The sequence below is a fragment of the Furipterus horrens genome, unplaced genomic scaffold, assembly GCF_987537825.1.
Source record: "Furipterus horrens unplaced genomic scaffold, mFurHor1.1.pri manual_scaffold_4, whole genome shotgun sequence".
NCBI classification, from domain to species: domain Eukaryota; kingdom Metazoa; phylum Chordata; class Mammalia; order Chiroptera; family Furipteridae; genus Furipterus; species Furipterus horrens.
In genome coordinates this window covers 203,126,667-203,154,635 of record NW_028327174.1, presented here as the reverse complement: position 1 = coordinate 203,154,635, position 27,969 = coordinate 203,126,667, and the positions used below count along the sequence as shown (strand labels likewise).

Genomic DNA, 27,969 nt, shown 5'->3' with positions numbered 1-27,969 from the left:
CCTGACTGGGGATCGAACCGGCGACCCTTTGGTTCACAGGCCAGCGCTCAACCCACTGAGCCCCACCAGCCAGGGACTAGTACTCCTATAATGAGGAAATATTGTTTATTAAAATAATTCACTGAAGCATTAAAACCATATTTTGATGGGATTCTTGACACTGGGCCCCCAAATTCCCCAGCCTGATAAAGGTAGGAACTATCTCCCTTCCCGTGCCCCGTGGGGCGAAGCCTCTGGCTGCTGGTCCTGTCATACTTTGGGCATTTCCAAGATGGGAAATGAACACTCATCTGCGTCGGACCACGGAGGCAGGCCAGCAGACATGGGCCGACGGGGAGTTGGGGTCTTGCTCCCGATCTGCCCCGTCCGGCAGCAGCGGTGGACCCCCATGGGTCCTGGCACCCGAGCACCACCCATGACACCCTGGGCCTTGGGCAAAGATCTCCGCACTGTATGAAAAAGAAAACGGGGCGGGCATTCCAAACCACGCCTTCGGTGAAGGGACCAGAAACAGAACTGGACTTCAGTGCAGGGTGGGTCCCCAAGTGTCCCTTCCCTCTTCCCCGACAGGCCAGATGTCCAGGACAGGAGGGATGTTGGAAGCAGGCTGCAGGTGTACACCGGGTCCAGTCACCCAATTCCCCGCCGACCCCCGCCATCCTCCAGCACCCACTCACTCCCCGGGGGCCCAAAGGCCGACCAATCCTTGAGGGACCGAGGGAAGCTCTCCTGGGGCCAGCTCTACGCTTCTGTTAGACACAACGCTGGACCCCGGCCGGCCTTGCTTCCTGGGCGGTGACCCAAAGGCCAAGGCAGCTGGAGGCCTGCGCAGCCGCCCGGCGGGAGGCAGCTGGGGGGAAGGGGCAGAGGGACCCCCCGCTTCCAGGCCTGGGAGGCCAGGCTCAGCCTGCTCTGTGCAGGGACCGTCCTCCGAGGAGAGAGGGGATGCAGGCACGTGGAGGGCACGCAGGGGACACTGGACGCGCAGGTTCTGGGGGCACGGCAGCTCACAATCACAGTAGCGACCCCCAGAATAAAGTAGCCATCGGCGCGCTGGCCTGCGCCCCCCTCCCGCCCCCGCCCCCGCCCTCCCCCCGCCCAGACTGCACCCCCACCTCTGGGTGGAGAGGAGGGCGGGCCTTCCCTGACTCCCAGCACTGAGCCCGCCCCGGGGACTGGGCGGTCAACAGCCCCCGGGGGTCCCCGCCTCTAGGGGGCTGAAGGAGCGTCGGCCATCACACCAGTTCGCCGAGGGCGCCGCGGCCTTCCAGGGGCCCCGTCCGAGGCGGGGAGGGGGGGCGGCCCCGGGCCTCCGCGGCGGCCGGCAGGTGGGCGCGCGCTCGCCGGGCGGGGGTCCGGCCGGGCCGCGCGCCTCCCCCGGAACTCGGCCGTGCCATTCCCATGATGCCCAGCCACCGGGCACGGCTTCCGGAGCGCGGCCGCCGCTCCCGCCGCCGCCGGTAGGTCCGGGGAGGGGGCGCCGGGATCGCCCCGCCCCGCGCGCCCCGCCCTCCGCGCTCCCTCGGCGCCGGGCGGGGGTGGGGAGCGGCGGCGGGGAGTGGGCGGCCCCGGCCCCGTCCGCGCGGCCTGAGGGGCGGGACGCCGGGACCCCCGCCGCCCCCGCGCGCCCCCCGCGCACCGCTCCTCCCCCGGGACGCGGGGCTGGCGGGAGGGCCGCCGCCGGGGGGAGGTGAGCGCCGGGGCCGGGGCCGGAGGGCGGCGGGGCAGGCCGCGGACGGCGGCGCCGGGCCCCCGGGGAGGGCGCGCGGGGCGGGGGGCGCACGCGGCGGGCGCGGAGGCCGGTACTGCCCCGGGCGGGGGTCTGCGCCCCGGAGGCTGCCCTTGGCCCCGCCTCCGCGCCGCCGGGCCCGCTGCGCGCTCCGCGTTCCTGGAAGCCGGCGGGGCGCGGGAAGCAGGGCGCACCCAGGTGAGGCGCAGGTGAGGCCCGCGGGGCAGCTTCCGGCCGCCCGGCCCCGCACCCCCGGCGGAAGAACAGTCACTCCCGGCGCAGCTTTCGGGAGGGTCACGGGCGCCCTGCCGGCCCCAGGACCCCAGAACAGCGCCGGGGGTGCAGGCTGCGTGCAGGCCTGTCCCCTTCCCTGCGGGCGCTGCCCGGGGCGCCGGGATCTGCGCGCCTAGGTAGGGAGCCCCAGTGCTCGGGGTGAAAGGGCAAGGCGGGGCCATCTGAGGGCCTCGCGGGGTCTGGGTCCCGGAGGCCATGCTGCGAAGCTGTAAGGTCTGACCCTCTAGCCGGCAGCCGGCTTCTGGCCCACGCCCACTTCAGGTTGGCTTGCTGGGCCCTCCCTAACCCCCATGGGGGTGTCCCCACCTGGGAGGTAACGCCCGGGAGGGCCGCTTTGGGTGCTGTATTTGGGGCATTAGGTCCAGGGAGCAATGCTGTTCAGAATAAGCTACACCGGGTTGCTACGCCGGGTTTTGTCCTCCCAGGAGGAGCGTGTCTGCATGGAGATGTCCCGGGACCTCCACCACTCCAGTTCTGGCCTCACGTGGCTTTGGGGTACAGGGCTGGGTGTGCTCACAGCCCCCCTCTGACCCAGCTCGGGCTCTCGGGGTGCAGGGAGGCAGGTTGATAGCCGAGCCGGGTCTCAGCCCACAGCTCCCCCAAGTTGTGAGGAGTTTGCAGACTGATGCATCCGCGCCGCCGATAGTTGCAAAGCCCCAGGCTGCCGCTGCAGACGCCCTCTGAATTTTTAACCTCGCGCTTGCGCTGGTTAGTGTGACGGCTCAGAAGACTGTTTCCTAGGACCGCAGGCACTACCGTTAACACCCCGGGGACAGGGCGAGGACAGGCTGCCACTTTACCCTGAGCTTTGCTGCCTGGTGTAGCCTGGTGGTTCTGGTCGCCCTGGGCCCACTTTTAAGATCGTATTTCTGTTGACGGGGCGGGGGGGGGGGGGGGTACCGTCCTTGATTTAGACTCTTCACACCCCAGGCCTAGCAGGCATCTTGTAATCTTTGTCATTTTGATTGACCACCACAGTGAGGTGGGCACAGTCCCCAGACAGCAAAAGAGCCCCCCCCCCCCCATTTCTGGTCCCCATTGGTCTGTGGCGGTGACATCGTGGGAGAGGTCATGGGCTGTGGTGGGTGCCAGGGTCTGGGACTGGTGGCCAGCTTCCCGGACTTCATGCCCATCAGGTAGTGGTAAACTGTGATTCACTCCACTTGGCCTCAGGGTAAGTTCCTCCAAAACTTACCTTTGAGCGGTAAATGGATCCTGTTTCTTTCAGGCACACACACACACACACACACACAAAACTTGCCAGTTGTAACCTCAGCCTCTGAACTAGAGGCCTCTGCCCCCTTTATTCTGGCAGAACAGAGCCCGTTCTAAAAGCAGGCAGAGGGCAGCACAGCACGCGGGTGGGACCGTGAAGACCTCACGCCTGCGACCGGCCACTGGCGGCCGCGCCATCAGGGCTCAGAAGCTGGACTCGAAGAGTTTCAAGTAAGTGCAGGACATTCTTGGGCGTGTAGTTCCACTTTGTGGGCCCTGATCAGTCGTGGCAAGTGGCCCTCTGGTTATCACCTGTCACGCCTGCTCAGGCATGTCTGTGCCTAGGTGGCCAGGCCACGCCTCCCCAGAGGAGGTTATGTGGCCCTCAGCAAGGGAGCGCCTGGAGAGAAAGGTCCGTGTCAGAGACAAAGCAGCTCCCCAGGCCGGTTCCAGCCCACCCCGCAGGTCCCCAGGGAGGTGACAGCTTTGCCTGGCACCGTTCTGGGAGTGGCACTCAGTTTGCTGTTCCCATGAGTGCTGCCAACTGTGCTCTTGCGTCCAGCAGCTTTGCGTTCCAGGTCTGGGGGTGGCGAGAGGTCAGAGATGCGTGTTAGGGATGCACCGTTGTCTGGCGTGTCTTGTGTTTTCCTACGTGACCAGCTGCGGTCCCTGTCACCACCCGTGCTGAGCAGTGGCCCTGACCTTTGGGGTGGATGCTCTTTGTTGGCTGTCACCTGTGTTCCCAGGACTGGCCCGGTGGTTCTGCCAATGAAGCCATGTTTGGTCTGAGACATGGGTAACCACAGAGGATGGAGAGGGCACACGGCTGTGTTTGGGGCAACGTCCATGCTCACGAGCCGAAAATAACGATACAGCTTCGTGAGACCATCTCGCAGACACGCACCTGACATCTTAAAACAAAAAGGGACTCTTTAAAGACGTTCAGGGAAGTGACTGCTTATTTGCTCACGTCACGTAACGTTTTCTCCCAGGGGCTCCCTGCTCCCGCCAAGAATGAACCAGCCCACGACGCCCCCCTCACCCACCGGGGTCTGCATCCTCCTGCTCTTTGACCTGCAGAGAAGCGTGTGCGGCCTTTGTCTTGTTAGCACCTGGGCAGCTTCTTGAGGTAAATAAAACCTGTTCTCTTATGGAGAAGATGGAGGCCCGAAGCCAGAATGGGGACAAGAAATGACAGGTGTGGGCTCCCGTGAGCGCGGGTGGGCGGGTGGCACCCAGGCGTCTTCCTGTGGCATCTTCACGGCAGCGCAGCGGGCGCGGCTCGGGACACGGAGGCCTGCGCAGCCTCAGTCCTGGGGTCCGCACCGGCCGGATGCTGGCCGGTGGCCACAGGTGCTCTCCCCGCGCGCACGGGTGTCTCACCGGTGTGCTTTCCTCCCAGCAGGATGTGAAGCCAGCGGGCAGACAAAGCCTGGCCTCTGCGAGCCTCCTGTCGCTAGAATGTTCCTGATGAACGCCCCTCCTGTGCTTGCTCTCCAGTCCACATGGGAGGCTTTCAGGCTGCCCGGGCGCTGTAGGTTCCCCGGCCACCTCTCGGAGCCGGAGGGCGCGGGGCGTGCAGCCGTGAGCGCCAGGGTGCAGATGATCATCGGCTCGCTGCAGGGCGACGGGGCCACGCGGGACAGGAGCCAGGAGCATGCGCTGCTCGCAGGCCCGCGGGGCCACGACACCCAGCCAGCTGCCAGCCCCACCTCGTCTGTCTGTGGTCTCGCGACTGATTTTGACCCCCAAGGGGAGGAGGAGGCCACAGACTTCGGCCCCTTGGTGCTGGATTCAGACAGCGACGACTCTGTGGACCGGGACATAGAGGAAGCCATCCAGGAGTACCTAAAGGCCAGGAGCGGGGCCGCCCAGCCCACGGCCACCGACAGGGTCCGTCCGTGCAAACCAGAGCCTCAGAGCCACGCCCTGTGTCCCCCCAGACTTGCGCCTGCCGCAGGAGATGTCCCCGGCAGTGGCGGGGCAGCCAGCGGGGTCCTGGGCTCTGCCTCCCCGGTCAGCGTCAGCAGCGAGGATTCCTTTGAGCAGAGCATCCGGGCAGAAATAGAGCAGTTTCTGAATGAGAAAAGGCAACACGAGAGCCCGAGACAAAATGCGCCTGCGGATAAAAAGCCGGACCCCAACGACAGCGTGGCCCCGTCGGCACTCAGATCCTGCAGAGAGCCGGCCGTCAGGGCGCAGCGGCAGGATTTGGCGGGAGCCTGTAAGGAGTTTGTCTTCCGGAAACCTCCCCGGTTGGCAAAGGCGACCGCGCAACCCAGAAGCCTCAGGTCTAAAGTCACCACCGAGCTGGAGAGCCTGGGCGGCCCGAAGCCGGCAGCCCCCAGGCCCACCCCCTCCTGCCGGACAGCAGAAGCGCAGAGTAAGGGTGGGGTCAAGAGGGGCCTGGGCCCCGGGAAGAGGGGGCAGGGGGCCCAGAGCGCGGCCCTGGTGCGCGAGGCGTCCGACTCCAGCAGCGACGACAGCATCGAGGAGGCCATCCGGCTGTACCAGCTGCAGAAGCGGAAGGAGGCGCGCGGGGGCCCGCCGCAGAGAGCCCCTCCGGGGCAGGAGCAGCCTGAGCCCCCCGCCCACGGCACGAACCATGCCGTGAAAAGTGCCTTGCCCGAAAGCCACAGGAGGACGCCAGGCAAGAAGAGGCCAGTGGCCTTGAAGGCTGTGGAGCTTGGCCCAGGTGGCCTTGACCCTGACCATCCCTGCAGGCCACCAAAGGAAACCAAAGCCCCTGCGCCCCCAGGGAGCACAGCGGCCAAGGGCGAGTTTGCAGACCGGGCCTCGTGCCGGGCAGACGCGTCTGCTGAGCTGATGTGCGCCGAAGCAATCCTGGACATTTCCAAGGCGGTCCTGCCCGCGCCCGGCGAGGGCAGTGACAGACCGCTCCCTTGTCCCCTAAACATGCCTCCCCGCTCAGACGGGGACAGCAGCTCCGTGGACAGTGATGACAGCATAGAGCGGGAGATCCGGACGTTTTTGGCACTGAAGGCGCAGTCGGGGAGTTTGCTGGCCAGGACAGACACCTGCCCCCAGTCCACGCAGAGCCCGCTGCCGTTGCCTGGCCCCAGCGGGCAGGCTGCTGGTCCCAAGGCCCCTGTCTCTAAAACGCTGGACCTGTCACTGAGCCGCAAAAGGAAACGCAGAGGAGGCAGCCACACCCTGTGGTCGTCCGCACCCAAGAAAACGAGAGAGGTGCCGAAGGAGGGTGTCCCAGACGCTGACCTCGGCCAGGGAACAGCCAGTGAGGCCCCCGGAGGGGAGGGCGAGGCCAGGGGGCCGCCTCTCCCCTGCAGGACGGTCGGGCTGGGTGATGAACACGTGGCCCCGGATGCGCAGGGCAGCATATCGCCAAGCCACGGGACATCGGTCGAGGCAAGGGGCGTGGATGAGAAGGAGAGCTCCGAGGACAAGAGCAGCTCTCTGGACAGTGACGAGGACCTGGACACAGCCATCAAGGACTTGCTGCGGTCCAAGCGGAGGCTGAAGAAGCGGGGCAGGGACCCCAGAGCTGTGTGCAGGAAGACGGTCAGGTTCAGCACCACCGCCGAGACCCGGACCCCGGGTCAGCAGGGTGGCTTCCAGAGAGGCTGGAAAGACAGAAGCCCACCCTTGTTGAAAAGCTGCCTCTCAAAGTCCAAAAGGGACGGCAGAGAGGACGCGCCGAGGAAACCTCCCGGCGTCCTCTGCAGCGGGACAGACAGAGCGCAGGCAGGCAGCACTGGGCCTGCGGCCGCGCCCCCGGCAGCGAGGACGGCCAGCCACCGTCCCGGCTCTCGGTCTGACGACAGCAGCTCCGTGGACAGTGATGACAGCATCGAGCTGGAGATCAGGAAGTTTTTGGCTGAAAAGGCCAAGGAGTCTGTGCGCGGTTTAGAAGTTCAGGGCGGGGTTCCCACCGTCCTCAGGCCGGGGAGCGTGCCCAGGCCAGGCCCGCCATGCCGGAGGGTGGCGGCCCCAGCCCAGGCCCTGCAGCCCGGTGTGTGCACACGGAGCCAGCGGGCCAGGGGGGCCCCTCAGGCAGCCGCAGGACCGAGGGGCAGCCCCCATGCAGAGCAGGCCCACCTCCCCGCTGTTCAGTCGAGAGGCCCACGGGTGCCACCCAGGAGCAGCAGTGGGACTGTGTCTGCCAGAGGGTCACCCGCGGGCAGGAGAAACCTTCATCCGCACAAAGACCAGAGCCCCCGAGGGGCCGGGCCCGCCGCCGGGGACAGTGCTTGCGGTCAGCTGCCCAGCTGTGCGGAAGGAGGCCCTGAGGCAGGAAGCCCCAGTGGGACCGCGCCCGTGACCTCTCGGCGCTCAGGAGCAGACGGGGACGGCGGGCCCCAGGCCGGCCTCACCCTCCCGTGGGGCGACTTCGCCCACCAGAGTCGGCTGCCGAGCACATGGGCGCTGAGCTCAGAAAGCAGGGACCCAGCGTGGAAAGGGGCCCTGGGGAGCAAGAGGCAGAAGACGCCGGGGGGCCAGGCCCGGGGCGCGCCCAACCTCACCACAGACCCCAAGAAGGGCCTGCCCTTCGCTGGCTTCTCCCCGCTGCTCTCCACGCAGTTATTCCACTTTGGGAACAGCGTCTCGTGGGGCGCCAAGCCAGCCGGCCTGTTCAGCCCCGGCCTGAGCCTGCCTCTGCAGGGCCCGGCCTTCTCCGCCTTCAGAGAGGCCCCTGCGGGCCACGGCCCCGCGTTTGGAAGCTCCCACCTGCTCGTGAAGGAGGGCAGGCGCTGGCCCGGGGCGAAGGCCCCGGCTGCACTCGGCTTCCGCAGCAGCAGGAACTCGGGCTCCGACGAGGACATCCTGGACCTGAGGTACAGTCGGAGGGTGGACAGAGACGAGCAGGACCAGGAGGCCTGGGGCAGCGACGCCAGCGAGCTGAGCGACACCTCCATGGAGGACGGCGGCCCCGTGGCCCGGGGCAAAGTCCTCAAGCTGTGAGCTCGCGGCCGGGCGCCAGCGTGTCTGTGGACAGCGTGTGCACCTGTGCGTGTGCGGGTGGCACTGTGGGTAGAGGGGGCGGGGCTGCCGTGACCACCCTGTAGATAAGTACACTCATGGGGAGCGATGCCCCTATTTAACACGTGTGTCCTGGTACATATGGGTTTTGTAGCTCGTTTGTAAATTATTTAAAGTGCTGTAAAAACTATTTTTGGAGAACAGAGCTGTTTGGTTTTGTAGGGCATCTGTGACTGCGGTTTCTGCAGCCCCCACAGCGTCCCCCTGGTTCTGCCGGCACAGCCAGGCCTAGGTGGCTCAGAGACTGCCACTTTGAGGTGATTGCTGTGGAAATACCCAGCTGCGCCCAAGGGGGCCACAGTGACACCCCCGGGCCTCCGAGGTCTCCGTCCGGAGGCTCCCGCACATCACTTGTTTTAAGGGACCCTGGGCTGACGTTGTGGCTGATCCTTCAGCGGAGACACATCAAAGCACAAACACCAGCGACCCCGCCGGCCGCTCCCGGTGCGCGTGGACGTCCCGGGAGGGGCCTCACGCAGGCCACCCCAGCCCCCCGGGGCTCCACGTTGTCTCACGTCCAGTCCTGTTCAGGGACGACATGGTTCTAACAATTCAATAAATCTCTTTGTACACAGGCGTCCCTGGTCCTCACTGCTAGCCACCACCCTGCAGGGTAACAGGCGGCCTGGGCGTCCTAAACGCCCATGTCCACCCCCGTAAGCGCCAAGGGCAGAGTCCGGTGCCCTCGCCTCCCGGGGCGGGACAAGAAGGGCCGTGTCCAGTGCTGTGGCCTGGCTGTGGGTGGGGTCCCAGGCCTCTCCCGGAGCTCTCAGTGACTGGGCTCAGGATAGCGAGGGGCGCGGCGGCCTGAGCCTTCTGCTCCGCTCTGCAGGGGCGTCCATGGCTACTGCAGACACAGGAGGGACCGCTGTGTCCCAAAGGGCTGGGCCCTGACTGGGCACCACAGTTACCTGCAGGTGTCCAGCAGACGGTCATCGGATGCCCGAGTTTTAGAACCCCTAGTCCCAGGTCAGCTGTGATGGCCCAGGAGCAAGGGGTACCGTGCAGCTGGGTGTCGCTGGGATTCTAACATGCAGGTGAATCTTCTGCAGGCCCTGCACCCCTGGGGTTTCGGCAGTGACCCTCCCCTGTGACCGAATGCGGGCCTGCGCCGGCCCCGCAGTCAGCGTCTGCCGGGTCACGCGCTGTGACGAGCAGGCCTGGGAATCTGTTGGCGCCTGTGTCCCGTGCACTTGAGGTCATCGAATAGTCACTGAGGCACTTCCAGGAGAAGCAGTTCACCTAAGCCATGCTTTAAGTTGTGTTTCATTTTTAAGGAGCGCATTGAACACTGAAGAATAAGAACCAGCGCGTTTTGTCGATGAGAACTGGTTTTTTAATGCCAATAAACCAAGCGCTGCTCGTGAATCAACTGACGTAATTTGTCCTCTGCTGGGCGGCCCAGTGTTGGGGGCCGGTGTCCCGCCTCAGCCACCGGCATCTTCTGCCCTGAGCACCCGCTCCCCGCACCTAGAGGCGCCTCCGGGGTCCCCCCCCCCTGCATTTGCAACCCGGAGCCTCATCCTCTGTGTTGATTGCCACTCACGCACCCATTTTCACAAACGACGTAAACCTGGTGCGCCAGCCCATCCCCGACGTGGCCAATAGGCCGCTGTGGATGAAGGCTCAGTGCCCCCCACCCTAGGCTTCCTCGGGCAGGCTGGGGCCGAGGTCAGAGGCTCCAGGGCACCCCGTCTGGGGAGGGGGCTGCCGCAGGGTGGCGACTGGCCGTGTGTTTGCAGCTTCCGCCCCGCTGATCCGTGGCCCCCGGCCTGACCCTGCTGCCCGGACAGCAGCGTCAGGAGCTGCTGCCTGAGACGCTAAATGCACACCCACTGGTGAAAGGCGTTTCCGCGTGGATGACGTGTTGTGACTCCATCCAGCTGTCACTGTGGAGACCTAGAGACGAGTCACTCCCAAAGAGCCAGGGAGCCCGGGGGGTGCATCTGCGTGCCTGGGCCCGGCTGCGTTTCATTCAGCGCAAGGACGCGGGAGAGGCCCGAAGTCAGGAGGTGTCAGTGCCCCGGGTAGGCCATGGGGTCACCGTGTCGGCCGGCACTGTCCCCACCCCTGGCCGGGAGTCCACGGAACAGTCACGGGGTTGGAAGGAGGGAAAAGTCCTGGCGGTTGGTTGGTGTGGGTGCTCACCACCCGCCCCCCGCGTGGAGGGTCTTCTGTCGGGAAGGGTCATCCGTAGCCCGGGATGGGAACTGGGAACGGGAAGGTGGCCGGTTTTCCGTCTGAGACGCACGCGCATCGGGAAGTCGGGCACCTTATCTGCGCCTGTGAGAACATGGCCGGTGTTCGTCTTCAGCCCCTGCCTCCAAGTTACCAGAAGGGCCTGTTCAGTCGGCGAAGCAGGACCCGTCCCAGCCCCACGCCCGCCGCCTGCAGGCCACGGCCGGCTCACACCAGGCCAGCATGACGGGGCGGGGCAGGGGGCAGGACGTTACTTGCAGAATTCAGGCCCCTGGCGTTCGGTGTGCTGGGCAGAGGGTTTGTCTTCAGTGTGCGTCTGTTTTACTCTGTGTTTGAAGCCTCTCTAACTGACTAGGCTTAAAAGAGCAAAGGTTACTGAGGAAAAACGAATGGAAATGGAAATATGCTTTGACCGTAAGGTACTCCCGGTTTTAAGCCGAGCCGGCCGCTCAGTCGAGGTACGAGGGACGTGGCAGGAAACTTCATTTCTCGGCGTTTCCTTTCGGAGTGCAGTAAAAGGCGGGAGAAAGGAACACCTCCTCGTGGCGGAAGAGCCGTTTCCAGGAACGGCCGTGAACTTTCCGTTCTGTGGAAACGCTTTTGTCGCCCTGATGTTTCCAGGGCCTTTTCTGTAATTGTCCTGACTGGGTTTAAGGTTTTGACAGAACTCGGTACACAAAGATTCCAGTCGGAAAATACGTTACGAAGATCGAAAGGCCACGACATCTGTAATCACTGGAGTTCCTGTATGACGGTGCAAATACGTAGGAAGGAAGGGCCCGGGTGACCTCACCCCTCTCAGGACATCCCCAAGGCGGCGTCAGGCCCAGGGCCACCTCCCTGGGACCCTAATTTCCCATCCGGAAGCGGAGGTGCAGGAGTAAGACCTGCCCCAGGTGTGGTGTCATAGGAGGCGACAGCGTCAAAACCCTTTGACCGCCACCGACGGTCGCTCACCGGGCCCAGGCGCCAGGACACGGACACCGGGAACCCGCACCGGGGACAGGGACTGAGCCTGGGAAAGACGGGCATGTATACCAGAGGCATTTCTGTTTTCCGTCTGCCCAGACGTTCACTGTTTAGAATAAATGTCCAGAGTCTGACTTCACCTTAACACATTAGCAGCTGTTACCAAAATGGTAGTTATTAGCTACAACCAATGAAAGCATTTCAGTCCCAGTCACTGACGCCTGCGTTCACGTGGTGACGTCTGCCGGTGGGCTTGGCGTCCTTGTATTTTCTTTTTTTATTATAGGAAAACAGATACATCGCAGTGTTAACAAAGTTGAACTCATCCGTCTTTTCCTTGAAGAAGCCTCCGCCTACCCAAGGTCACAAGGACATTTGCTGTGCTTCCTCCTGGAAGCTGTTGTTTGACCTTCACACTTGCGTGTGGATCGCTGGCACCAGCCCAGCTCCTGGCTGGGGGTGTCAGCTCCATGACACCCCAGCCAGAGCCCTGGAGCCGACCCCTGAGAACAGGGCACTGGTCTGGGCTCAGTAGTCTCTGTGCTTGGCTTGGGGGGGCTGCCTGGTGCTCACCACCTCTAAGGTAGGAGAACAAGCAATTTTGCTGCGGGCTTTACCCCCCAACCCCATCCGCTGCCCCCCAGACAGGCTCTCCAGTCTGGTCAAGGAGGGGCTCATGCTTTCTGGTGAGTTTTAAAATCACTAGGTTGGTAGGCATTCTTTTTCTTTTTTCTTTTTAATTTCTTCAGAAGCTAAACACAGAAGAGTTCTTAGTGTTTTGGTGGGTTTTTGTTTTGTTTTTTCATTTTGATTTTAGAGACAGAGAAAAATCGATGTGAAAGAGAAACAGCGACCGGTTGCCTCTCGTATGCCCCCCCGACTGGGGACCGAACCCAAAACCCAGGCCTGTGCCCTGGCCAGGAATCGAACCGGCGACCTCGCGCTTTGAGGGATCACCTCACCCCCGCTGAGCCACACCGGCGGAGGCGTATCTGGGTGTTCTAATGAAGGCTGTGAAAACCGATTTTCAGTTTGATGCCGGGGGTCTCCCCGGGCCTCCCAGCTGAGACACGCTGCACAGGTCCTGACTCAGGCTCGGCTTTGTGTCTTTTTATTAAACGTATTGATTTTCTCTGGAAATTATTTTCACTCCAAAATGGACGTGAAGAATGTTGCCAAAATGTTTACTTTCTGTATGAATAACAAGTGTTTTGTGTTGTTTTAAATTTTTTATGTATTGATTTTAGAGAGAGAGAAACTGATACGTTGTTCCGCTCATCCATGCATCATCGGTTGAGTCTTGTACGTGCCTTGACCGGGGATCAAACCCGCAACCTTGGCACAGCAGGACCAACTGAGCTCCCAGGCCAGGGCAACAAAAAGTTTCCATGAAGAAATAACCCGTTGCTGGTTAATTTCCTCCCAGATTCATGTATGAGTAAACTCACTTTGGGTAAAAGTCTCTGTAAGCAAAGTCTCAGGGCTGGTATGGAGCCGTGGTTTCTTCTGTTTCCAAACATAAGGAGCGTATCTGCTCAGGGAAGGGGGAGCCTGCGTCTCAAAGACACGGACCGTCACGGGTGGTTTCTGGTGGTGGGACCCCCCTGGCTCCCGGAAAGCACCGACTGAGGACCGACCTCACAAACAGCCACTCACGACAGCTGTTACCCCTGCCTGAGAAAAACGTTATTCCCTGCCTGCTTTTTTTCCACTTTCTATTGAAGGTTTTAAATGAACGGGAAGGCGAGAACTCCCAGCGGGCATCGGCCCCTCCCCCGCGCGGCCCCTCCCCCGCGCGGCCCCTCCCCCGGGAGCAGCTCTGTGTCATTCACTGGGCCTCCCGCCCGCCCAGCTGGCCCTTCCTAGGCACGGGAGGACGGTCTGTGGAGCTTTCCGGATGGGCTCTGCAGCATCCCTCCCTTGCCCAGCTCCGTTGGCCCCAGGCAGGGCACCCTACCCTCCCTGCACCCTGAGCAATCACGGGTAGAAACAAGGCTCCCAAACAGACGCAGGTGGATGGTGTTCAGGGCGTCATGTGGGTCCCAGGACGCCCACGGACCTGCTCCTTGATTGCAGATGAGTCGGGGGACTCAGGATGTGGCAACATTTTAATGCAAATTCAAGGCATCAGCATCCTTGCATCTCAGACATGAGGCAGCAGGGCATCCCAGCCCTGCTCGCATATTTTCCTAATGTAGAGGGAAAACTATTTTTAGGGAAAGCAGTGAATTCAGTACATTCACCACTGGGCAAGTCATCGGAGACAAAGACGGGGGTGGGGGTGGGGGGTGATGATTCCCCAGGTTGCCTGTGCTGGGGGCCCCTCAGTCACTGCAGATGGACGGCCTGCTGACGTTGTAGCTTGGGTGGAAGTTCAGTCGGTCGTAGGAGGTGATGCAGTTGTCGGCGCCGGTCACGATGCTCTTCTCCATGTAGATGTTGAAAGAATTGTTCTGGAACATTCCAGCAGCTGCTAGCTGTCTGGAAAATTTCCTCGAAGTTGCCCAGAATACTTTCTGGAAGTAGAAAAGGAACACAACAATGCGTAGCAACACCCTTAAACAGTCCATCCTTAGGTATTTTTGGAAGAAAAATAACGTGTAAGAAAATGTCTCTATTCCTAGGACGCAGAGAAGCCAGCAGCACGGCCTGGTGTGCCCCAGACCATCCCAATTCATGCCTCACGCCCCAGGAAAACGATCAACGGTGCCTCCTGCCACCAGGACATGGATGGGAAAGTCAGTGTCAGGGCCACCTGGGTGCAGTTCTGAGCCTCGACTTGGGGGTCCCGCCCAAAGCCGCTCCCAATTTTTTCGTTTACAAACTGTGCTGCTAGGCCAGTTATTGGACCTTTATTTATTTGCCTCAGAACCGGCTGCCTTCCCTTGCAAGATTGGCTGTGTGTACGTGTGACGTCGTAAGCAAGTCTACAGGCCCTTCCTTCCTCCATGAAAACGTGTCCTAGCTAGATCTGTTCATTTCTACCTGGCCCTGATCCAACGGGGTCGGAGGTGCCCCTCCCACTTTGTGATGTTGGAGCTTTGCCATTCCCCACCCCCCCACCCCCGACTGTTGCCCTTTTGAGAAATCCAGGGCCCAGGTCGCTTCTAGAGACTCTCCACCTGCACCTGCCCTTCCCTGCGTCCCGCTTACCGGCATCTCGTGCACAGTGGGGGCCCTGCTCCCGTAGGCTTGGTTACTAGTCCGGTACACCAAGGCGGGCGCCCGGGTCCTGGCAGGTGAGAAACACGATTTTCAGTCCGTGTAGCCTAATTCTGCCCAAGCCACAGCCCTAAGGGGTGTGGTTGGTGGAGCCTTGTCGTAAATGCCCCAGGTTGGCGATGCAGCCGTGAACGTGGCTCCCAGGGAGTGCGGGCCCCCTCTGCTCCCCTCTGCCCTTGCCCTTCACGAGACAGACCAAAGCCCTAGAGAATTTCCAGGGGGCAGGTGCTGGCCTCAGCACCCCTCGGCCCTGGCACACACGGGCGTTTCCGGGGTAGGTGGGTTAGGCCCAGACCAGGGGCGCGGGCTCCACTTCCGAGCCTCCCGAGAAGAGGCCTGTGGTCTTCAGCACGGACTCTCTTAACAGAGCAGAACGGCTGAGCGCGCTGTGGGCTCGGACAGCAGCCCTGCCCACGCGGTGAGGTCTCGCGACCGACCTTTCCACCCTCCCAGTCGCCTCTCCAGGAAGACAGGGATGGCCACAGACCCGCCTCTCTGGGACTGTGGAGGGGACTGAGGCAGGTGGTGTGGCCTGTGCTGGAATCGCCCACCGCCCCACCTGCACTGGCCGGACCCAGCGACCTGGGTGTCTAAAGCTTTGGGCAGCACTTCTGCCGCCCGTGTGGCCAGGAGGTGGCCAGGGTGCCGGGGCAGGCTGGGGACCCGGGGACGCTTGCCTCCAGGACTGTTTAAGCAGACGCAATCCGGCTGGGCGCACCTGGCTGCCCGCTGGAAAAGGTGGCCTCTCTTTCCTCTGCCTGTGCCAGGGGGCCCCCACCCGTGGTCCTCACCTGTAGCCCCGGAACCACGCCGGGTTGTTGAACCTGACCGGCAGGTCCTCGTTGACGCGGTAGTAGTCGCTGGTTTTCTCCGGCGGGGCCTGCGCCGCGGGCTCCTCCTCGGACATCTGCCGTCCGCGGGCGCTGCACCGGGCAGAGAGGCCAGGCAAGGAGCAGCCTCTCCGCGGCCCGCGCCACCAGGATCGCGCGGCGTCCTGTTGCTAAGCGACGGCTCGGTCACCTGACTGCGTGGCTCAGGTCCTTAAGTGCCCCGCGGCTGCCTGGCCACGCCCCCTGCTGGCTGGCGGGGCTGGAATGCGAGGTCCAGAACCTTCCGCGGCGAAGCCCCAGGGTCCCGCTGGGCGGGCTAGCAAAGCATCGCTTCCTGGGGTCGCATGCCGGGTGCCCGGGGTGCGTGCAGGGGGGCCGTCCTCCTGCGCAGGTTCCGACCTGGCCGAGTCCCAAACACGGGGGAAGGCGAGCGCCGGGAGTCCATCAGCGACCGGCAGGGCCGACCGGGCTCCCAGGGCACGCCGGGGTGCTCCTTGGCCCCGCCACTGTTGCCCCCCAGTATCCAGTCTACATTTCGACTTGCCTACGCTTATGAAACCCTCCTCAGCCAAGCGGTGTTTCAGAATCGGAACGAGCCCTGGCTGGGGTGGCTCAGTGGGGTGAGCGCCGGCCTGCGAGCGGGGGTCGCTGGTTCGGTTCCCCGTCGGGGCACAGGCCAGGGTTGCGGGCCACACATCGGTGTTTCTCTCCCTCTTTTCTCCCTTCCTCCCCTTCTCTCTAAGAAGAAATAAATACAATCTTTAAAAAAAAGATAAACGATTCCGGAGAGCGAGAGGTCGGGTTAGACCGGCCGGAGATGAGGAGAGTCCCGGGCCCGGAGGGTTCCCACGGGGACAGCTCGCGGGCACTGTGCGGGGGGGCCGCCCCCAACGCCGTGCTGGAGAGCGGGCGAGGTCTCCGGGAAAGGGGACGGGGCGAGGGGACGCGCCCCCAGACCCCGCACTCGTGTGGCCCCGGGGCGGCCCCCGTCCTCGCGCGAGCCTGGGTCGGGCTCAGCGCCTCGCGCACCCCGGGGACGGCGGGAGGGCCGCGCGGAGCGGGCGGTGGCGCCTCCAGGCCTGCAGGCGGCGGTGCGGCGGGGGCGCGGGCCGCGGCGGAGAGAGGAGCCGCTCTGGCCCCCGCGCACGCCTGCTCCGCACCATGGCGCCCGCGCCCCCCGTGTCCCGGCTGCTGAGCGCGGGTGAGCGCGCCGGGGGCCCCTCCGCCCCCTCCCCGGGCCTGCGGGGCCGACGCGCGGAGACCTGGGGGCGGGAGGACACCGGGGGGCGCGCGCCAGGACTCCGCTCTCCGCTTTCCCCGCAGGTGTCTGGCGCAGGCCGCTCCGCCTGCTTGGCCGCGGGGCGGCGACCCCGGGACCGGCCCGGCCGAGCAGCAGGACGCTGGGGAGCGCCGCGGCCCCCGCCCCGAGCGAGCCCGAGCGCAGCGACGGTAAAGCAAGTCCCTGGGCAGATGGGGGCAGGGGGAGGGGGCTCCAGGCCTTCCCGTTTGGGGTTGAAGTCATCTGTCGCCAGTTGTGAAATCCTGGAGGGATCAGTCAAGGGGGTAGAAGGGGCGACCTGTCCCGCAGCAGCCACGCGGGTTAGGTGCTGCGCACTGAAGGCGGGCTGGAGATCGACCCCCACCCACCCCGGAAGGGGTCAGACACCGCGGTCGTCCGGGGGGTTACCGCAGGGCTTTGCGCCCTCCCCGGGAGTCTCTGCTGGCCCTGGAGGTACCATAAGGACCTCAGAAACCAGCTGGGCCCAGGAGCAAAGCCATGGTCAAGCCCAGCCTCTGCACCCCGTCTTCTGGAAGGGACCCTGTGGCCCCGGGCACCTGCAGCGGGGGGCCTCACTGCCCCTCCCCCAGGCATGCCACTCCCACTGGGTGGTGGGTGGAGCAAGGGCACAGACCCAGTGTCCTGCGCCCCCCCCCCCCCACTTGCCAGATCTCCAGGACAAGGTCCTCAGCGAGCCCCTCAAGCACTCTGACTTCTTCCACGTGAAGGAGCTGTTTTCCGTGAGGAGCCTCTTCAATGCCCGGGTGCACCTGGGGCACAAAGCCGGCTGTCGGCACAGGTAGGTGTGGGTTCCGGGGGCTTTGGGACCCTCCTGGGTGGGGTGCAGGGTCCCTCTGTGCTGGCATGTGCCCATCTGTCTGAGTACTGCCCCCTCCTCCAGATGGGCTCCCCAGGCCACAGGAGAAGCAGGGATTTGTCCTCAGACTCAGTTTGTAGCCCCCCACCCGCGTGGATGCATGTGCGCACGCGTGCTCACACACATTCACACCCCTTCTCACCTTGAAGTGAGACTCAGCCCTGGGGGGGGACAGGTGGTGTTGGGAATGGGGCGCGGGCACGAGAATTCCTAGAGGAGCGGTAGCTGGCCCCATCTGCGCACGTGGCCAGCACCTGGAGAACGGATCGGAGGGGGCTGGAGGGGCAGGTGGGAGGCCAGCAAGGAAAGGGGCCTGAGCCCCGGGGTAGAAGAGCTGGAACCGCGGGTGGACGTGAGGTGGGGCAGCGCCGGGGTCTGGGGTCTGGGGTTGGAGGTGGGGATGGCGGGCAGAGCCCAGTGCAGCTGTCAGCGGCCTTCACCGAGATGACCGGAACAAGGGGACCTGGGAGACATCAGGAGCTTGGGTCCTGTGAGGGCTGACACCTTGGCCACCCCAGTGCGATGTCACATGGGTGCTGGGAGGGAACAGCTTGGGCCTCAAGGGCTGCCACATCAGGGGGCATTTTGAGAGCCCCTGGGGAGGGGGCGCAGTCCCGGCAGGAGCAGGGGGAGCAGGAGGCCAGGCTCAGTTGTCGTGAGGGCCCGATGGGGGCTGTGGGGCCTCCGGCAACCTGCTCAGGAAGGGACAAGAGCCAGGTGGGAGGGGACTGAAGTGGATGAGGGAGAGGGACCCGCCCGTGCAGGTGACTTGCCTCCTGGCCTGCTGTGCCCTCAGGGGCCCCCCACCCCCTGCCCAGACCTGGCTGGCTCCCGACTCAACCTCCCACACTTGAGCCTGGGTCAACCCCTGCCTTGCTGGTCCCTCAGCCCAGCTCCAGGAGGGACTCGGTCATAACATGACAAAAGTGGCTGTGACATCGTGTTTAAACGTCCGGATGTCCACATGGGATGAGCTGTGTTAGGATCCCCATGTCACGAGGTGCGGGTTGCGGGTTGTGGGTTCCGAGGCTGAGCCACTTGGAAGTGGCCTGCAAGCCAGACCAGCCCCCTCATTCCCCGTCCCCCACAGAGGACGTGGAGGGGCCCTGTTCACCCTCCTGGGTGGGCTCTCTGGCAGGTTTATGGAGCCCTACATCTTTGGGAGCCGCCTGGAACAGGACATCATCGACCTGGAACAGACAGCTACACATCTGCAGCTGGCCTTGAACTTCATGGCCCACGTGGCCTATCGCAAGGGCATCATCTTGTTCATGGGCCGAAACCGTCAGTTCTCACACCTGATCGAGAACACGGCCCGGGACTGTGGCGAGTACGCCCACACCCGCTACTTCAAGGGCGGCCTGCTGACCAATGCGCCCCTCCTGCTGGGCCCCGGGGTCCGCCTGCCAGACCTCATCATCTTCCTCAGTACGCTCAACAACGTCTTCGAGCCGCACGTGGCCGTGAGAGACGCGGCCAAGATGAACATCCCCACGGTGGGCATCGTGGACACCAACTGCAACCCCTGCCTCATCACGTACCCCGTGCCCGGCAACGACGACTCGCCGCCGTCCGTCCAGCTCTTCTGCAGGCTGTTCCAGACCACCATCAACCGGGCCAAGGAGAAGCGCAGGCAGGTGGAGGCCCTGTATCGACTGCAGGGCCAGGGGCCTGCTGCCGGCCAGGGGGCTGCTGCCGGCCAGGGGGCTGCTGCCGGCCAGGGGGCTGCAGACCCTCCAGCCCCAGGAACATCGGCCCGGCTGGACGTGGGCCCTTGCCCATGATGTGTCTGCTCTCCTCCCCAATAAAAACAGCAGCCCTGCCTGCTTCTGAACTGGGAAGCCCTTCTGCCCCTGGCTGTGGTCCTGCGTGTGTCTGAGTCATTCCGGCCTTGCGTCCCTGCTGCTGGCCGCAGTTCTGGGCAGCTGCCTGCCCACGGCTCCAGCAGCCCCAGGAGGCCCAGCAGGCCCACAGAGGGCCAGTGGCCTGTCCAGAAGGGACCGGTCCGGAAACACACTTGTCCCAGAATGTCACCGTGCTTGCCCCCCGAGGCCAGCTTTTTGCAGGCCAGGTCCTTAAACCAGGCCAGTTCCTGTTCTCAGCCCAGATAGCCCTTGGCTGGGCTGCTCTGTAACGTGAGGTCATGGGGTGGCCACTCAGAAGACCCCATCTGGTGGGACCGCCCAGGCAGAGCAGACAGCTCGGGTCCAACAGAAATAAAACTCCAGCTGCGGCAGAGCATTCAGCAGTGGGGTCCATGTGGACGTACTGTCATTGGTGTGGCCCACGGAGCCACAGGTCCCTGTCCTCGGCGTCCTCGAGCTTCTAGGAGGTGGGCAGGCGGATGGCAGCAAAGGTGCCAGCTGTCCCGTGAAGCCACCATCTTCCATGTTGGGGCTTAGAGGCCCACATGACCCCCACAGCCCAAGCCACCCTGGCTGGTGGTCAGGAAGGACGGGCCTGAGGTGAGGGTGGACCCTCCATCCAGTGCCTCGTGGCAGCTGAGCGTTTGTGCACCTGAGCACCCTGTCTGCAGGGGAGTGTCCACAGTGGGGTCTGGGACAGGGTGGCCCTCATGTACATGTGCCCACCTATGCTGGCCCAGATCCTGCACAGCCCATGAAGGGCAGGAAGACAAGTCTCAAGTGTCCCACCCACCTCCCCTTGGAGTTGGGGGCAAGGAATGGCTTGTGGTCTAGGAGGTGCAGGGAACTGTGTGCCACTTAGTAGCCATGAGTGACCATCATTCAATCTGCAAACCTGAAGCGGGGAAACGCAGGTGTGCAGGCGGGTATATCAGGGACCCCTCCGGGGCTTGGTGTACAGGTGGGGTTCCGTGAGCTGAGCTCTGAAGGACAGCACCAGGGGGGCTGCAGGGGAGCCAGGACATGTGACATCAGAACACTGACGATGAGTTCTGACCTTCCGGGGCTGAGGGTGACAGGGTCCAGGCCACCCCAGGCAGGCCTCCAAGTCTCAGTGGAAAAGCGAAAGGCTGTGAGGCAGACAGGACCGAGGGCCACTCAGAGGGATCCCGTGGGAATTGGGTTTAAAGAATGCATATTATGCCTCAGAGCTGCCCAGACGGGGTGGGAACATGGTGGCAGTATGATGCTCCCTTTGGTGACATGGATCAGCTCTGTCCCCTGCAGGGTAACGGGGGTGAGGGTCTGCGTCCCTCTGCGGAGGTGCTGGCCTCCAGCTTGTCTTCAAGTCCGTGCAGCTCATCCCTCTGAAAACGCACAAGCAGAACCCGTGACAAAGGACTGGACACAGAGCAAAGGCTCCTCTGTCCACCTGAGTCCAGCTCAGAGGGTGGATAAGAGGTGGGTCCCTGCTGGGCTCAGAGGTCAGCCTCTGCCCGCACTGGACAGTTCAGAAACTGCCTGTGCACAGTGGCAGTACCGAGAGCACGGGACGTCCTCTGGGAACAGCAGTCACCCCACAGCGCATACGAGGAGGCACCCAAGGGGTTCAGGAACTCTTCAAACGCCCCAGCGGACGAGGGGCGCACAGAGCAGCTGGCCTGGACGGGACACTTGGGGCCAGCGGGTTGGGGTGGAGCTGTTGGGGTAGCGCACGTGCGCACGGTGAGGCAGGGCCCTGTGCACGCGCTTTCCGTGGGCCTGCGTGCGCTTCCAGCCGTGGGTGCGAAGCCTGACTTCCTGCGCGGGGTCCCCGCGAGGGCGCCCCCTCCACCTACCGCGGGGAGGGGCCCTGGTGTGTCCACGCGGAGCTGTTCCATAGGCAACACTCACGGGGCAGCTGGGAAACCGGCAGGGACTGCGCGCTCCCCCCCCCGCCCCCCCACGTCTCAACCCTCCCGTGGGGCTTGCTTTGGGCACGAGACTGCCTGAGATCCGGGAGTCCCCTGCTCCCCCAGCCTTTCCAGTCCTCCTCTCTCCCATCCTCTGTGCGAGGCCCACCAGAGCCCCGCTGCAGACCGCCGGCCTTGGGGAGCCGGGCCGGGAGAGGGGCCGCGTCAGCCACGTGCAGCGCTGGCTCGGCTCTAAGTGCTCCGCGCAGGCCCGCGGCTCACGCAGTCCCGCCACCCACGGCGCGTGGGCGCCACCCTCCGAGAGGCAGGAGGGCGGGAAAGGAGGGCCCGCTGGAGGGCGCGAAGGCGCAGCGGCGGGGCGGGCGCGGCTTGGCCCTCGCGGGCCGCCGTACGCGCTATAAAAGGCGCGGCGCGCGCCCCGTTGTCCTTTCCGGGCGGCCGAGGCGGGGGCGTGATGGCGGTGTCGCACGTCCTCGGGGTTCTCGGCCCGGGCGGCCCTCGCCTGCCATCGCGCCGCGCCGGGGCCCCGCTGGGAGGACGGGAGGAGGCGCCCGTGGGTTTGGAGCCTCTGGGGGGGCGCGCCCCGCGGAGAGGAGGCGGGAACGGCGAGGGGGCCGTGGTCCCCGTCCGCGCACGCGGCTCCTCGCGGCGGAAGGTGGGTCGGCGCCCGGCCTGCCGGGCAGTGGGTGTGGCCGCTGCTGGCCTGCGTGGTGCCTGGGCTCCGCGGCGGGTCCGCCCTCGGGCTGCGCAGGGAGCCGCGGCGGGGGGCACGGTGTCCTCTTCCCCCGGAGCACGGAGGTGGTGGCGGGGTCGCTCAGCGGAGCGCAGGCCGGGCGCCGCGCTGCTCCGTGGGCTTGGAAGGCTCACGGGCTGGGTTTGCGCCTCCCCCGGGGAGTTGGCTGCTGGCGGCCGCGTTCGCAGAGGGGCGCCCGGGGCCCGGGGGAGTCGCCGGGTGCGCCCGTGGGGCCCGGGGCCTGGCGCCCCTCTGCCCGGCACGCTGCCCCTGGAGGCGTTGCAGGTGCGGCTGCCGTGTCGCATCTGTGTCATCAGGTGGCAGAGAGCAGAGAGGCTTGTCTACGCCCAGCGCTCTGGCGTGAGCGCCTGGATGATGGAGGGCCTGACACTCGGCCGGCGCCCGCGGCTGCCGTGGGCTGGCAGCGCGGGGCCTGTCCGGTGAGAGCTGCCCATTCTCCCCTAGCGCTCGGCTGCCCCGGGCCCGGTCACGAGGTGGCCCAGCATCTGACAGCAGGAGGGCGGAGCCGCCCGCAGCGCGGGGTGCGTGGCACAGGTGAGTGCGCTTCGGGCTGACTCGGTGGCAACGCCCGCTGCCTTACTGTCGCTGCGCGGTCACGGGTGGCCGTTCAGACCGCGGCCAGGGACACCGGAAGCCCTGGTGTAGGATTTAAATATTCCCGACAGTTCCGTGGGCCGGGGACACCTCCAGCCGAGTGGTTTGAGTAAGTTCCCGCGGGCAGTTTCCTGGGTGCCACCCTCCCTCCGGGCTTGTGGGCTTGATGTGTCCCTGCCTCACTGGGAGTCTTCTGGGAGGGGGGCGGGGTGCAGGGACCCGGCTGTGCCGCGGTCGCCCAGGGTCTCCGTATGCTGAGCTCCTGCCAGCGGCTGGCAGAGGCGGGCCAACGGTTGAGTCTGCACTTGGCCCCTTGGGGGTGAGAGAGGTGACCGTGGAAAAGGTGAAGGCTCCCCCGGCCAGGGGCAGCTTTGGGGGCCGGCAGTGCTGGGACGGCAGAGTGGGTGCAGGCTTGGAGCCCCGGCCAGGGCGGCTGCCCTGCAGGTGCCGGACCTGCCGGCACCACAGACGAGGCTGCCGTGCCGCGCCTGTGACGTCAGGGCAGAGAGGGAGTGGCTATTTCTACGCTCAGTGCCCAGAACAGTGGGCACTAAGAATGGTTTGTAGCCAGACATGCCTTGGAGCCCCTGGCAGCAGGATGCTGTGCGTGCCGTCGGGCCTGCGGGCAGGACCCGCGTTACGGGCGGGTGGTGTGCCTGCGTGTGCACGCACAGACGCGCGTGTCAAACTCCAGGCCCGACAGGCCTGCCCAGGAGGGGGCCTCCTCCCCGGAGGCGAGGCCTGGGCGGGCGGTCAGCAGCCACCTGGCACGTGAGCACCCACAGTGTCGGGAGGGACCCTGGAGACGAGCGGAGCACCTGCAGGAGCAGGAGAGGCCTGTCGGGTGGGCGTGGGGGTGCCAGTGGTTCGCTCTCAGCGTTTGCCAGTTGCCTCAGCGGGCCGACCAGGGCACCAGGGAGGGCGGGCCGCTCTTGGTAACCCCGCTGGGATGGCAGGTGTGACCAGGCTGTCCTTGTCCCCTGGCAGGTGGAGAGCTCAGTGCTGTCACGGCCATACGAGATCTCAGGCCATGGGCTCAAGGTAAGAAACTGCGTGTTTTGTTTTGATTTGAGAGAGAGAAAGAGAGACACATCGGTTTGATGCTCCCCCTCACTGATGCATCATCGCTAGTGGCGTCCTGTCTGTGCCCCGATGGGATTGAACCCGCGACCTTGCACATCAGGATGATGCTGTAACCACCTGAGCGACCTGGCCAGGGCTTCCCTGTTCTGAAATTTAAAAATGGAGTCATATTTTGCATCTGTTCCCTAGAATGTTTCGGTGTGAGAGTTGGACAGACGCTGTTCGCCGGTGGCTCTCCACGAGGGGCGCCTTGGCTGGTGCAGGCAGGCGCTGCAGACACGGGCGGGGCCCGAATGCCTGGGGTGCTGAAGCTGTGGGGTCGCGTAGGCCGGCCCTGCAGCGCGGGAGGGACTGCCTGGTGAAGGCGGGGGGCAGGAGCTGCCCACCACAGCATGCCAGGCGCCGTGTGTCCTTTATCTCCGTGGCCTTGAGTCCCCGTTTTAGGGGGGAGCAGCTTCGTTAGGGAAACAGGCACCTTGAACTTGTGGCTGTTCTTGCTGCTCCTGAGTGGCGCAGGCTTTGGCCCCTTTTCTCACATTACGCGCTGGGTTTCCCGTGGCTCGTCTCCAGGGTGGCGTGGGGTGGCGGGAGTCAGGGGGCCTGGTGACCAGGAGGAGGACGAGGGGGTCGCTCACGTCCACCCGAGCCCCGCGGCCAGTTTGGGGCAGAGGCTCGCTGTGGGCTGTGACATCTGTGGCGTTTCCTCGGACCTGAGGGCGGCCTGGTGTTCAAACCCGCTTCTGCTGTGGGCTCCACCCAAGGTTGGGCGGCGCATGGCGGGCTCAGAAGAGCGAGCTGGGCCTGGTCGTGGCGGGAGAGGCCTGGGGGGACCTCAGCAGCCCTGTGTTTGCGTTCCAGGAGCCGTCCTGCCCGCCTTTGCGAGCAGAGCGTGCCGCGGTCCAGCACCAGGCCGTGCTGCTAGGCAGTGTCCCGGGGTCCGGAGAGAGCGGAGAGCCGGAGGACGCCGCCCGACGCACGTCACAGCAGAGGAGCGGCTGCTGGCGCAGGCGTGTCGCAGGGCCGGGCCGCTGCAGGCGGAGCGCGGGCTCGGGAGGGGGCTGCAAGATTCATTGGAATCACGTTTTCAAGCAATGATCAGCATATCCAATACAAATAGGGACCTCACTAACTCTAATAACATATCTAGGTAATATAGTCCTTCCTCATTAGGGAACACAGGGCCTCTTACATCATGAGGTCCAAGAAACCATCCGATTTCATTATTATAAATAGGGACAGGCGAATCCTTCCATGACACTCCTCTCATTAATGGGGGGTTGGCAACATAAGCCCAATAAGTGTAATTTCCAGCATTAATGCCTTTAATATTGGTGAATAAAATTGTAATCATGGCTAAAAATAATGAGCTAGCCGAAACTTTCATTTTGGGGGCTCTGACTGCTTTATTTGTCCCCAAGTTACTGGTTTAGAATTTCGCCGTTCTTTCCGTGGCGTCCTGTTCTTATGTGTTTTCAGACTCATCCTCTGGGTTTTTTCTGGCAGGGTGTTCAATTCCTTCTCCTTGTTCGTCATGTTTTGTTTTCGTTTGGGCATGACGTAACTTGAGGCATTTGTCTGGAATCCAAAAATTCTGTGATCCTGTAGAAATATAAGCATAACCTCGACCCCAACAAATGACACTTGCTGGGAGATTAAGGCATCAGAGTAATAAACAGGCTGATTTATTGGTGAAACCATTTTCACTGTCCAATGCCTCTGCGCTGGGACAAGAGAATCGTCACCAATTTGTAAAAAATTTAAAGTGAATACTGCATTCATTAACTTTTTCTTTGGGGAATCCATACCATATCCCCCTTTTTGTTTTAAAAGCAACTCTTTTAAAAGTTCTGTTATGAGGTTCAATGAGGGCTTGTCCTGTACTGTTCTATGGAATCCCAGTAATATGCTTAATATGGAGCTGAGTAAAAAACCCTTGGCACTTTTTAGGAAGATATGCTGAAGCATTATCTGTTTTGATGACGTCTGGCTTTCCTGGGACAGCAAAGGCCTCTAGGAGGTGCGTGATGGCACATCCTGCGCGTTCAGGGGACACTGCTGTAGCCCATGAAGATTTAGAGCAGGTGTCGATGTAATGGTGAACATGTTTAAGTTTTCCAAAATCAGGTATAATAGTAACGTCCATTTGCCAAATTTGGTTAGGTAATAAGCCTTCAGGGTTAACACCCATGGGCAAAGATGGCGGATTGATAAGCTGGCATGTAGGACAATTTGACGCACTTGTCGCCAGGTAATTTTGTGCCAGTACCTCAGTGATCGTGCATTATCATGATGAAGCTGATGTTCATCGTCAGCTTGTTGGACAGCCAATCAAAGTATCGATGTGACTGTTCCCTTTGGCTAGAGGTCCTGGCAATCCTGTGTGTGACCGGAGATGAGTTCTAAAGAGCATGACAACGAATCCGCAAAAGAGACTGTAACTGTAAGAAAAGTAAGTGAAGCTCAGATTTATTAGGTGGTTTGGTCACTGTTCTAGGGCTTGAACGCTATAAGCTGCATATTGAGAATCTGTAATAGTGTTTAATGGGATGGAAGACACCTCAGTTGGCAGCATGACAGCGGCAAACAGTTCTGCTCTTTGTGCAGAGGTATACGGGCTTGGAACAGCCTTGTTGGTTTTTAGATCACTATAACCAGCAATTCCTGATTTGTTGGCATCGGTAAAAGCAAACTTCACAACCCTCCGGCCGTAAAGGAATAGTGAAAAAGCAGTCTTAAATCAATGATGATAATATGCCGATTTGGGGAATCCGCTGGATTAGGTAGTCCTGGCTGCAGCGGTCCCATAGGCTGAATCACTGGGTTAATTTTCCTCAAGTCGGTTAACGTTCTCCATTTCCCCGATTTCCTTCTAAGAACGAGAGCGGGAGAATTCCAGGGCATTAAAAACCTGCTAGTTTCTCGGTGGGAGTTTGTTACCTCGACGTTTTTTAAAACCTTCCTGAGTTTTCAGACAGCCCTTTGCTGGCGTGAATTTCCTCAGCCTTAGGTCTTCCTTTGGCCCCGAGCTGTCACCTAATGACGTGGCTTCCTTGGTGGTGACCAGCCGGTAGACACGCCTCATAGCGGTTCTGCCCCACTCGAAAACTGCACCTGCAGCTTGGTAGGAAGGGCCTTCCACAAGAAGGGTGGGGTGCCCGCGTCCACTGTGCCGCTGCCGCGGGGGCTCTGTGGGCCCCTGGCCCGCACGCTGGGCTCACGTGTCCTGGAGAGGCGGGTACACGCACGGCCGTTCAGGTTGTCACAGCGTCCTGGCTCCCGAGCGTTGTGGCAGCACCTGCAGTCTCACGTGACACCGCGCACGGGCCCCCGGCGTTGCCCTGAACACGGGCAGGTGCACGACGTGAGAGGTCCCTTTCAAATAGAAGCACCTATACACAGGTCTGCTGCATGGGCAACAGCAGACCCTCCATATCACCCTGCCCAGGCTCTGTAGCTTCAGCTCCACTGGAGAGGACACTCCAGCGTCATCGCAAGATGTCAATTCAACACGGGAGGAGACAGATACGATGTCACTCCCGAGTCGGACTGCACAGCCATTCTCGGCGGTGCAGATAGACTCTTGAGAAGCTACACCATCGTCTCTCGAGACGGACGGCTGCCGACGACGATGACGACCTACACACATCTTGTGCATTCGTGACATGCCTCTTTCTTAATATTTTAAGAAAATTTCTAGGCTTCGTTTTTTCAAATTGTTGCAAATAAAAATTTCTTTTTTTTCCAATATGTTTACTAAAAAAAAGGCACATCTAAGCGAACCCAGGCAGTTCCAGCTCTCGTCCAAGCCTGCTGTGGTCTTGGCGGGCGGAACCTGCTGGCTGCCCAGAACCCGCTGTTGGAATTCTCTTCCCCAGCCGGGGTGGGGGGACCTAGATGGGAAAGCAGGTGTTTGATGTATTTGGGATGAAGTGAAATGGTTAGTGCGAGGATATGAGTATTATAGTTGAAATTTTGGAATGTGTTTTACACAAGGTGTTGAAATGAATTGAAGGATTAATGCCGCCTTCAGGGAAAGTATTCCTGTGTTGGCAAAACTTGAGACTAAATTGGTCTTCAATAAACTATCATTTTTTTTTTTTTTGGATTTTATTTATTTTTAGAGATGG

General features: G+C 62.6%; 3 protein-coding genes and 2 non-coding genes across 6 annotated transcripts; 4 read left to right on the top strand and 1 right to left on the bottom strand.

The window, feature by feature from the left end:
- The first annotated feature begins 3,264 nt into the window (after positions 1 to 3,264).
- Positions 3,265 to 8,834, top strand: PPP1R26 (protein phosphatase 1 regulatory subunit 26). Of its 2 annotated transcripts, none has more exons than XM_090274980.1 (3): positions 3,265 to 3,469; positions 4,231 to 4,367; positions 4,644 to 8,834. In XM_090274980.1, the coding sequence occupies exon 3, from the start codon at positions 4,700 to 4,702 to the stop codon at positions 8,177 to 8,179; it is 3,480 nt and encodes a 1,159-aa protein (XP_090131106.1). In that variant the 5' UTR covers positions 3,265 to 3,469; positions 4,231 to 4,367; positions 4,644 to 4,699; the 3' UTR covers positions 8,180 to 8,834. The 2 variants fall into 2 exon arrangements, with proteins under 2 accessions (XP_090131106.1, XP_090131108.1); XM_090274982.1 differs by having other exon boundaries at positions 4,641 to 8,834.
- A 4,686-nt stretch (positions 8,835 to 13,520) lies between these two features.
- PIERCE1 (piercer of microtubule wall 1) lies at positions 13,521 to 15,918 on the bottom strand. Its single transcript, XM_090276039.1, has 3 exons — positions 15,439 to 15,918; positions 14,579 to 14,657; positions 13,521 to 13,941 (listed from the first exon to the last, which is right to left on the bottom strand). The coding sequence occupies exons 1-3, from the start codon at positions 15,552 to 15,554 to the stop codon at positions 13,750 to 13,752; spliced, it is 387 nt and encodes a 128-aa protein (XP_090132165.1). The 5' UTR covers positions 15,555 to 15,918; the 3' UTR covers positions 13,521 to 13,749.
- Positions 15,919 to 16,625: 707 nt separating this feature from the next.
- On the top strand, positions 16,626 to 19,474 carry MRPS2 (mitochondrial ribosomal protein S2). The gene is made up of 4 exons (XM_090276037.1): positions 16,626 to 16,678; positions 16,801 to 16,926; positions 17,426 to 17,555; positions 18,772 to 19,474. The coding sequence occupies exons 1-4, from the start codon at positions 16,639 to 16,641 to the stop codon at positions 19,415 to 19,417; spliced, it is 942 nt and encodes a 313-aa protein (XP_090132163.1). The 5' UTR covers positions 16,626 to 16,638; the 3' UTR covers positions 19,418 to 19,474.
- A 2,933-nt stretch (positions 19,475 to 22,407) lies between these two features.
- Positions 22,408 to 22,536, top strand: LOC150013905 (small nucleolar RNA SNORA17). Its single transcript, XR_016511052.1, has one exon. It is a non-coding gene; the product is annotated as a small nucleolar RNA SNORA17 (small nucleolar RNA).
- A 666-nt stretch (positions 22,537 to 23,202) lies between these two features.
- Positions 23,203 to 23,336, top strand: LOC150013904 (small nucleolar RNA SNORA43). The gene has a single exon (XR_016511016.1). It is a non-coding gene; the product is annotated as a small nucleolar RNA SNORA43 (small nucleolar RNA).
- The last annotated feature ends 4,633 nt before the right edge of the window (positions 23,337 to 27,969 follow it).

Coding starts and splice junctions, on each gene's coding strand:
- PPP1R26 (XM_090274980.1), top strand. CDS start 4,700: ATGTTCCTGATGAACGCCCCTCCTGTGCTTGCTCTCCAGTCCACATGG.
- PIERCE1 (XM_090276039.1), bottom strand. CDS start 15,554: ATGTCCGAGGAGGAGCCCGCGGCGCAGGCCCCGCCGGAGAAAACCAGC. Junction 14,658..15,438: donor GCGTGGTTCCGGGGCTACAG/GTGAGGACCACG, acceptor CTCACCTGCCAG/GACCCGGGCGCCCGCCTTGG. Junction 13,942..14,578: donor CCACTGTGCACGAGATGCCG/GTAAGCGGGACG, acceptor TTCTACTTCCAG/AAAGTATTCTGGGCAACTTC.
- MRPS2 (XM_090276037.1), top strand. CDS start 16,639: ATGGCGCCCGCGCCCCCCGTGTCCCGGCTGCTGAGCGCGG. Junction 16,927..17,425: donor CGAGCCCGAGCGCAGCGACG/GTAAAGCAAGTC, acceptor CCCACTTGCCAG/ATCTCCAGGACAAGGTCCTC. Junction 17,556..18,771: donor AAAGCCGGCTGTCGGCACAG/GTAGGTGTGGGT, acceptor GCTCTCTGGCAG/GTTTATGGAGCCCTACATCT.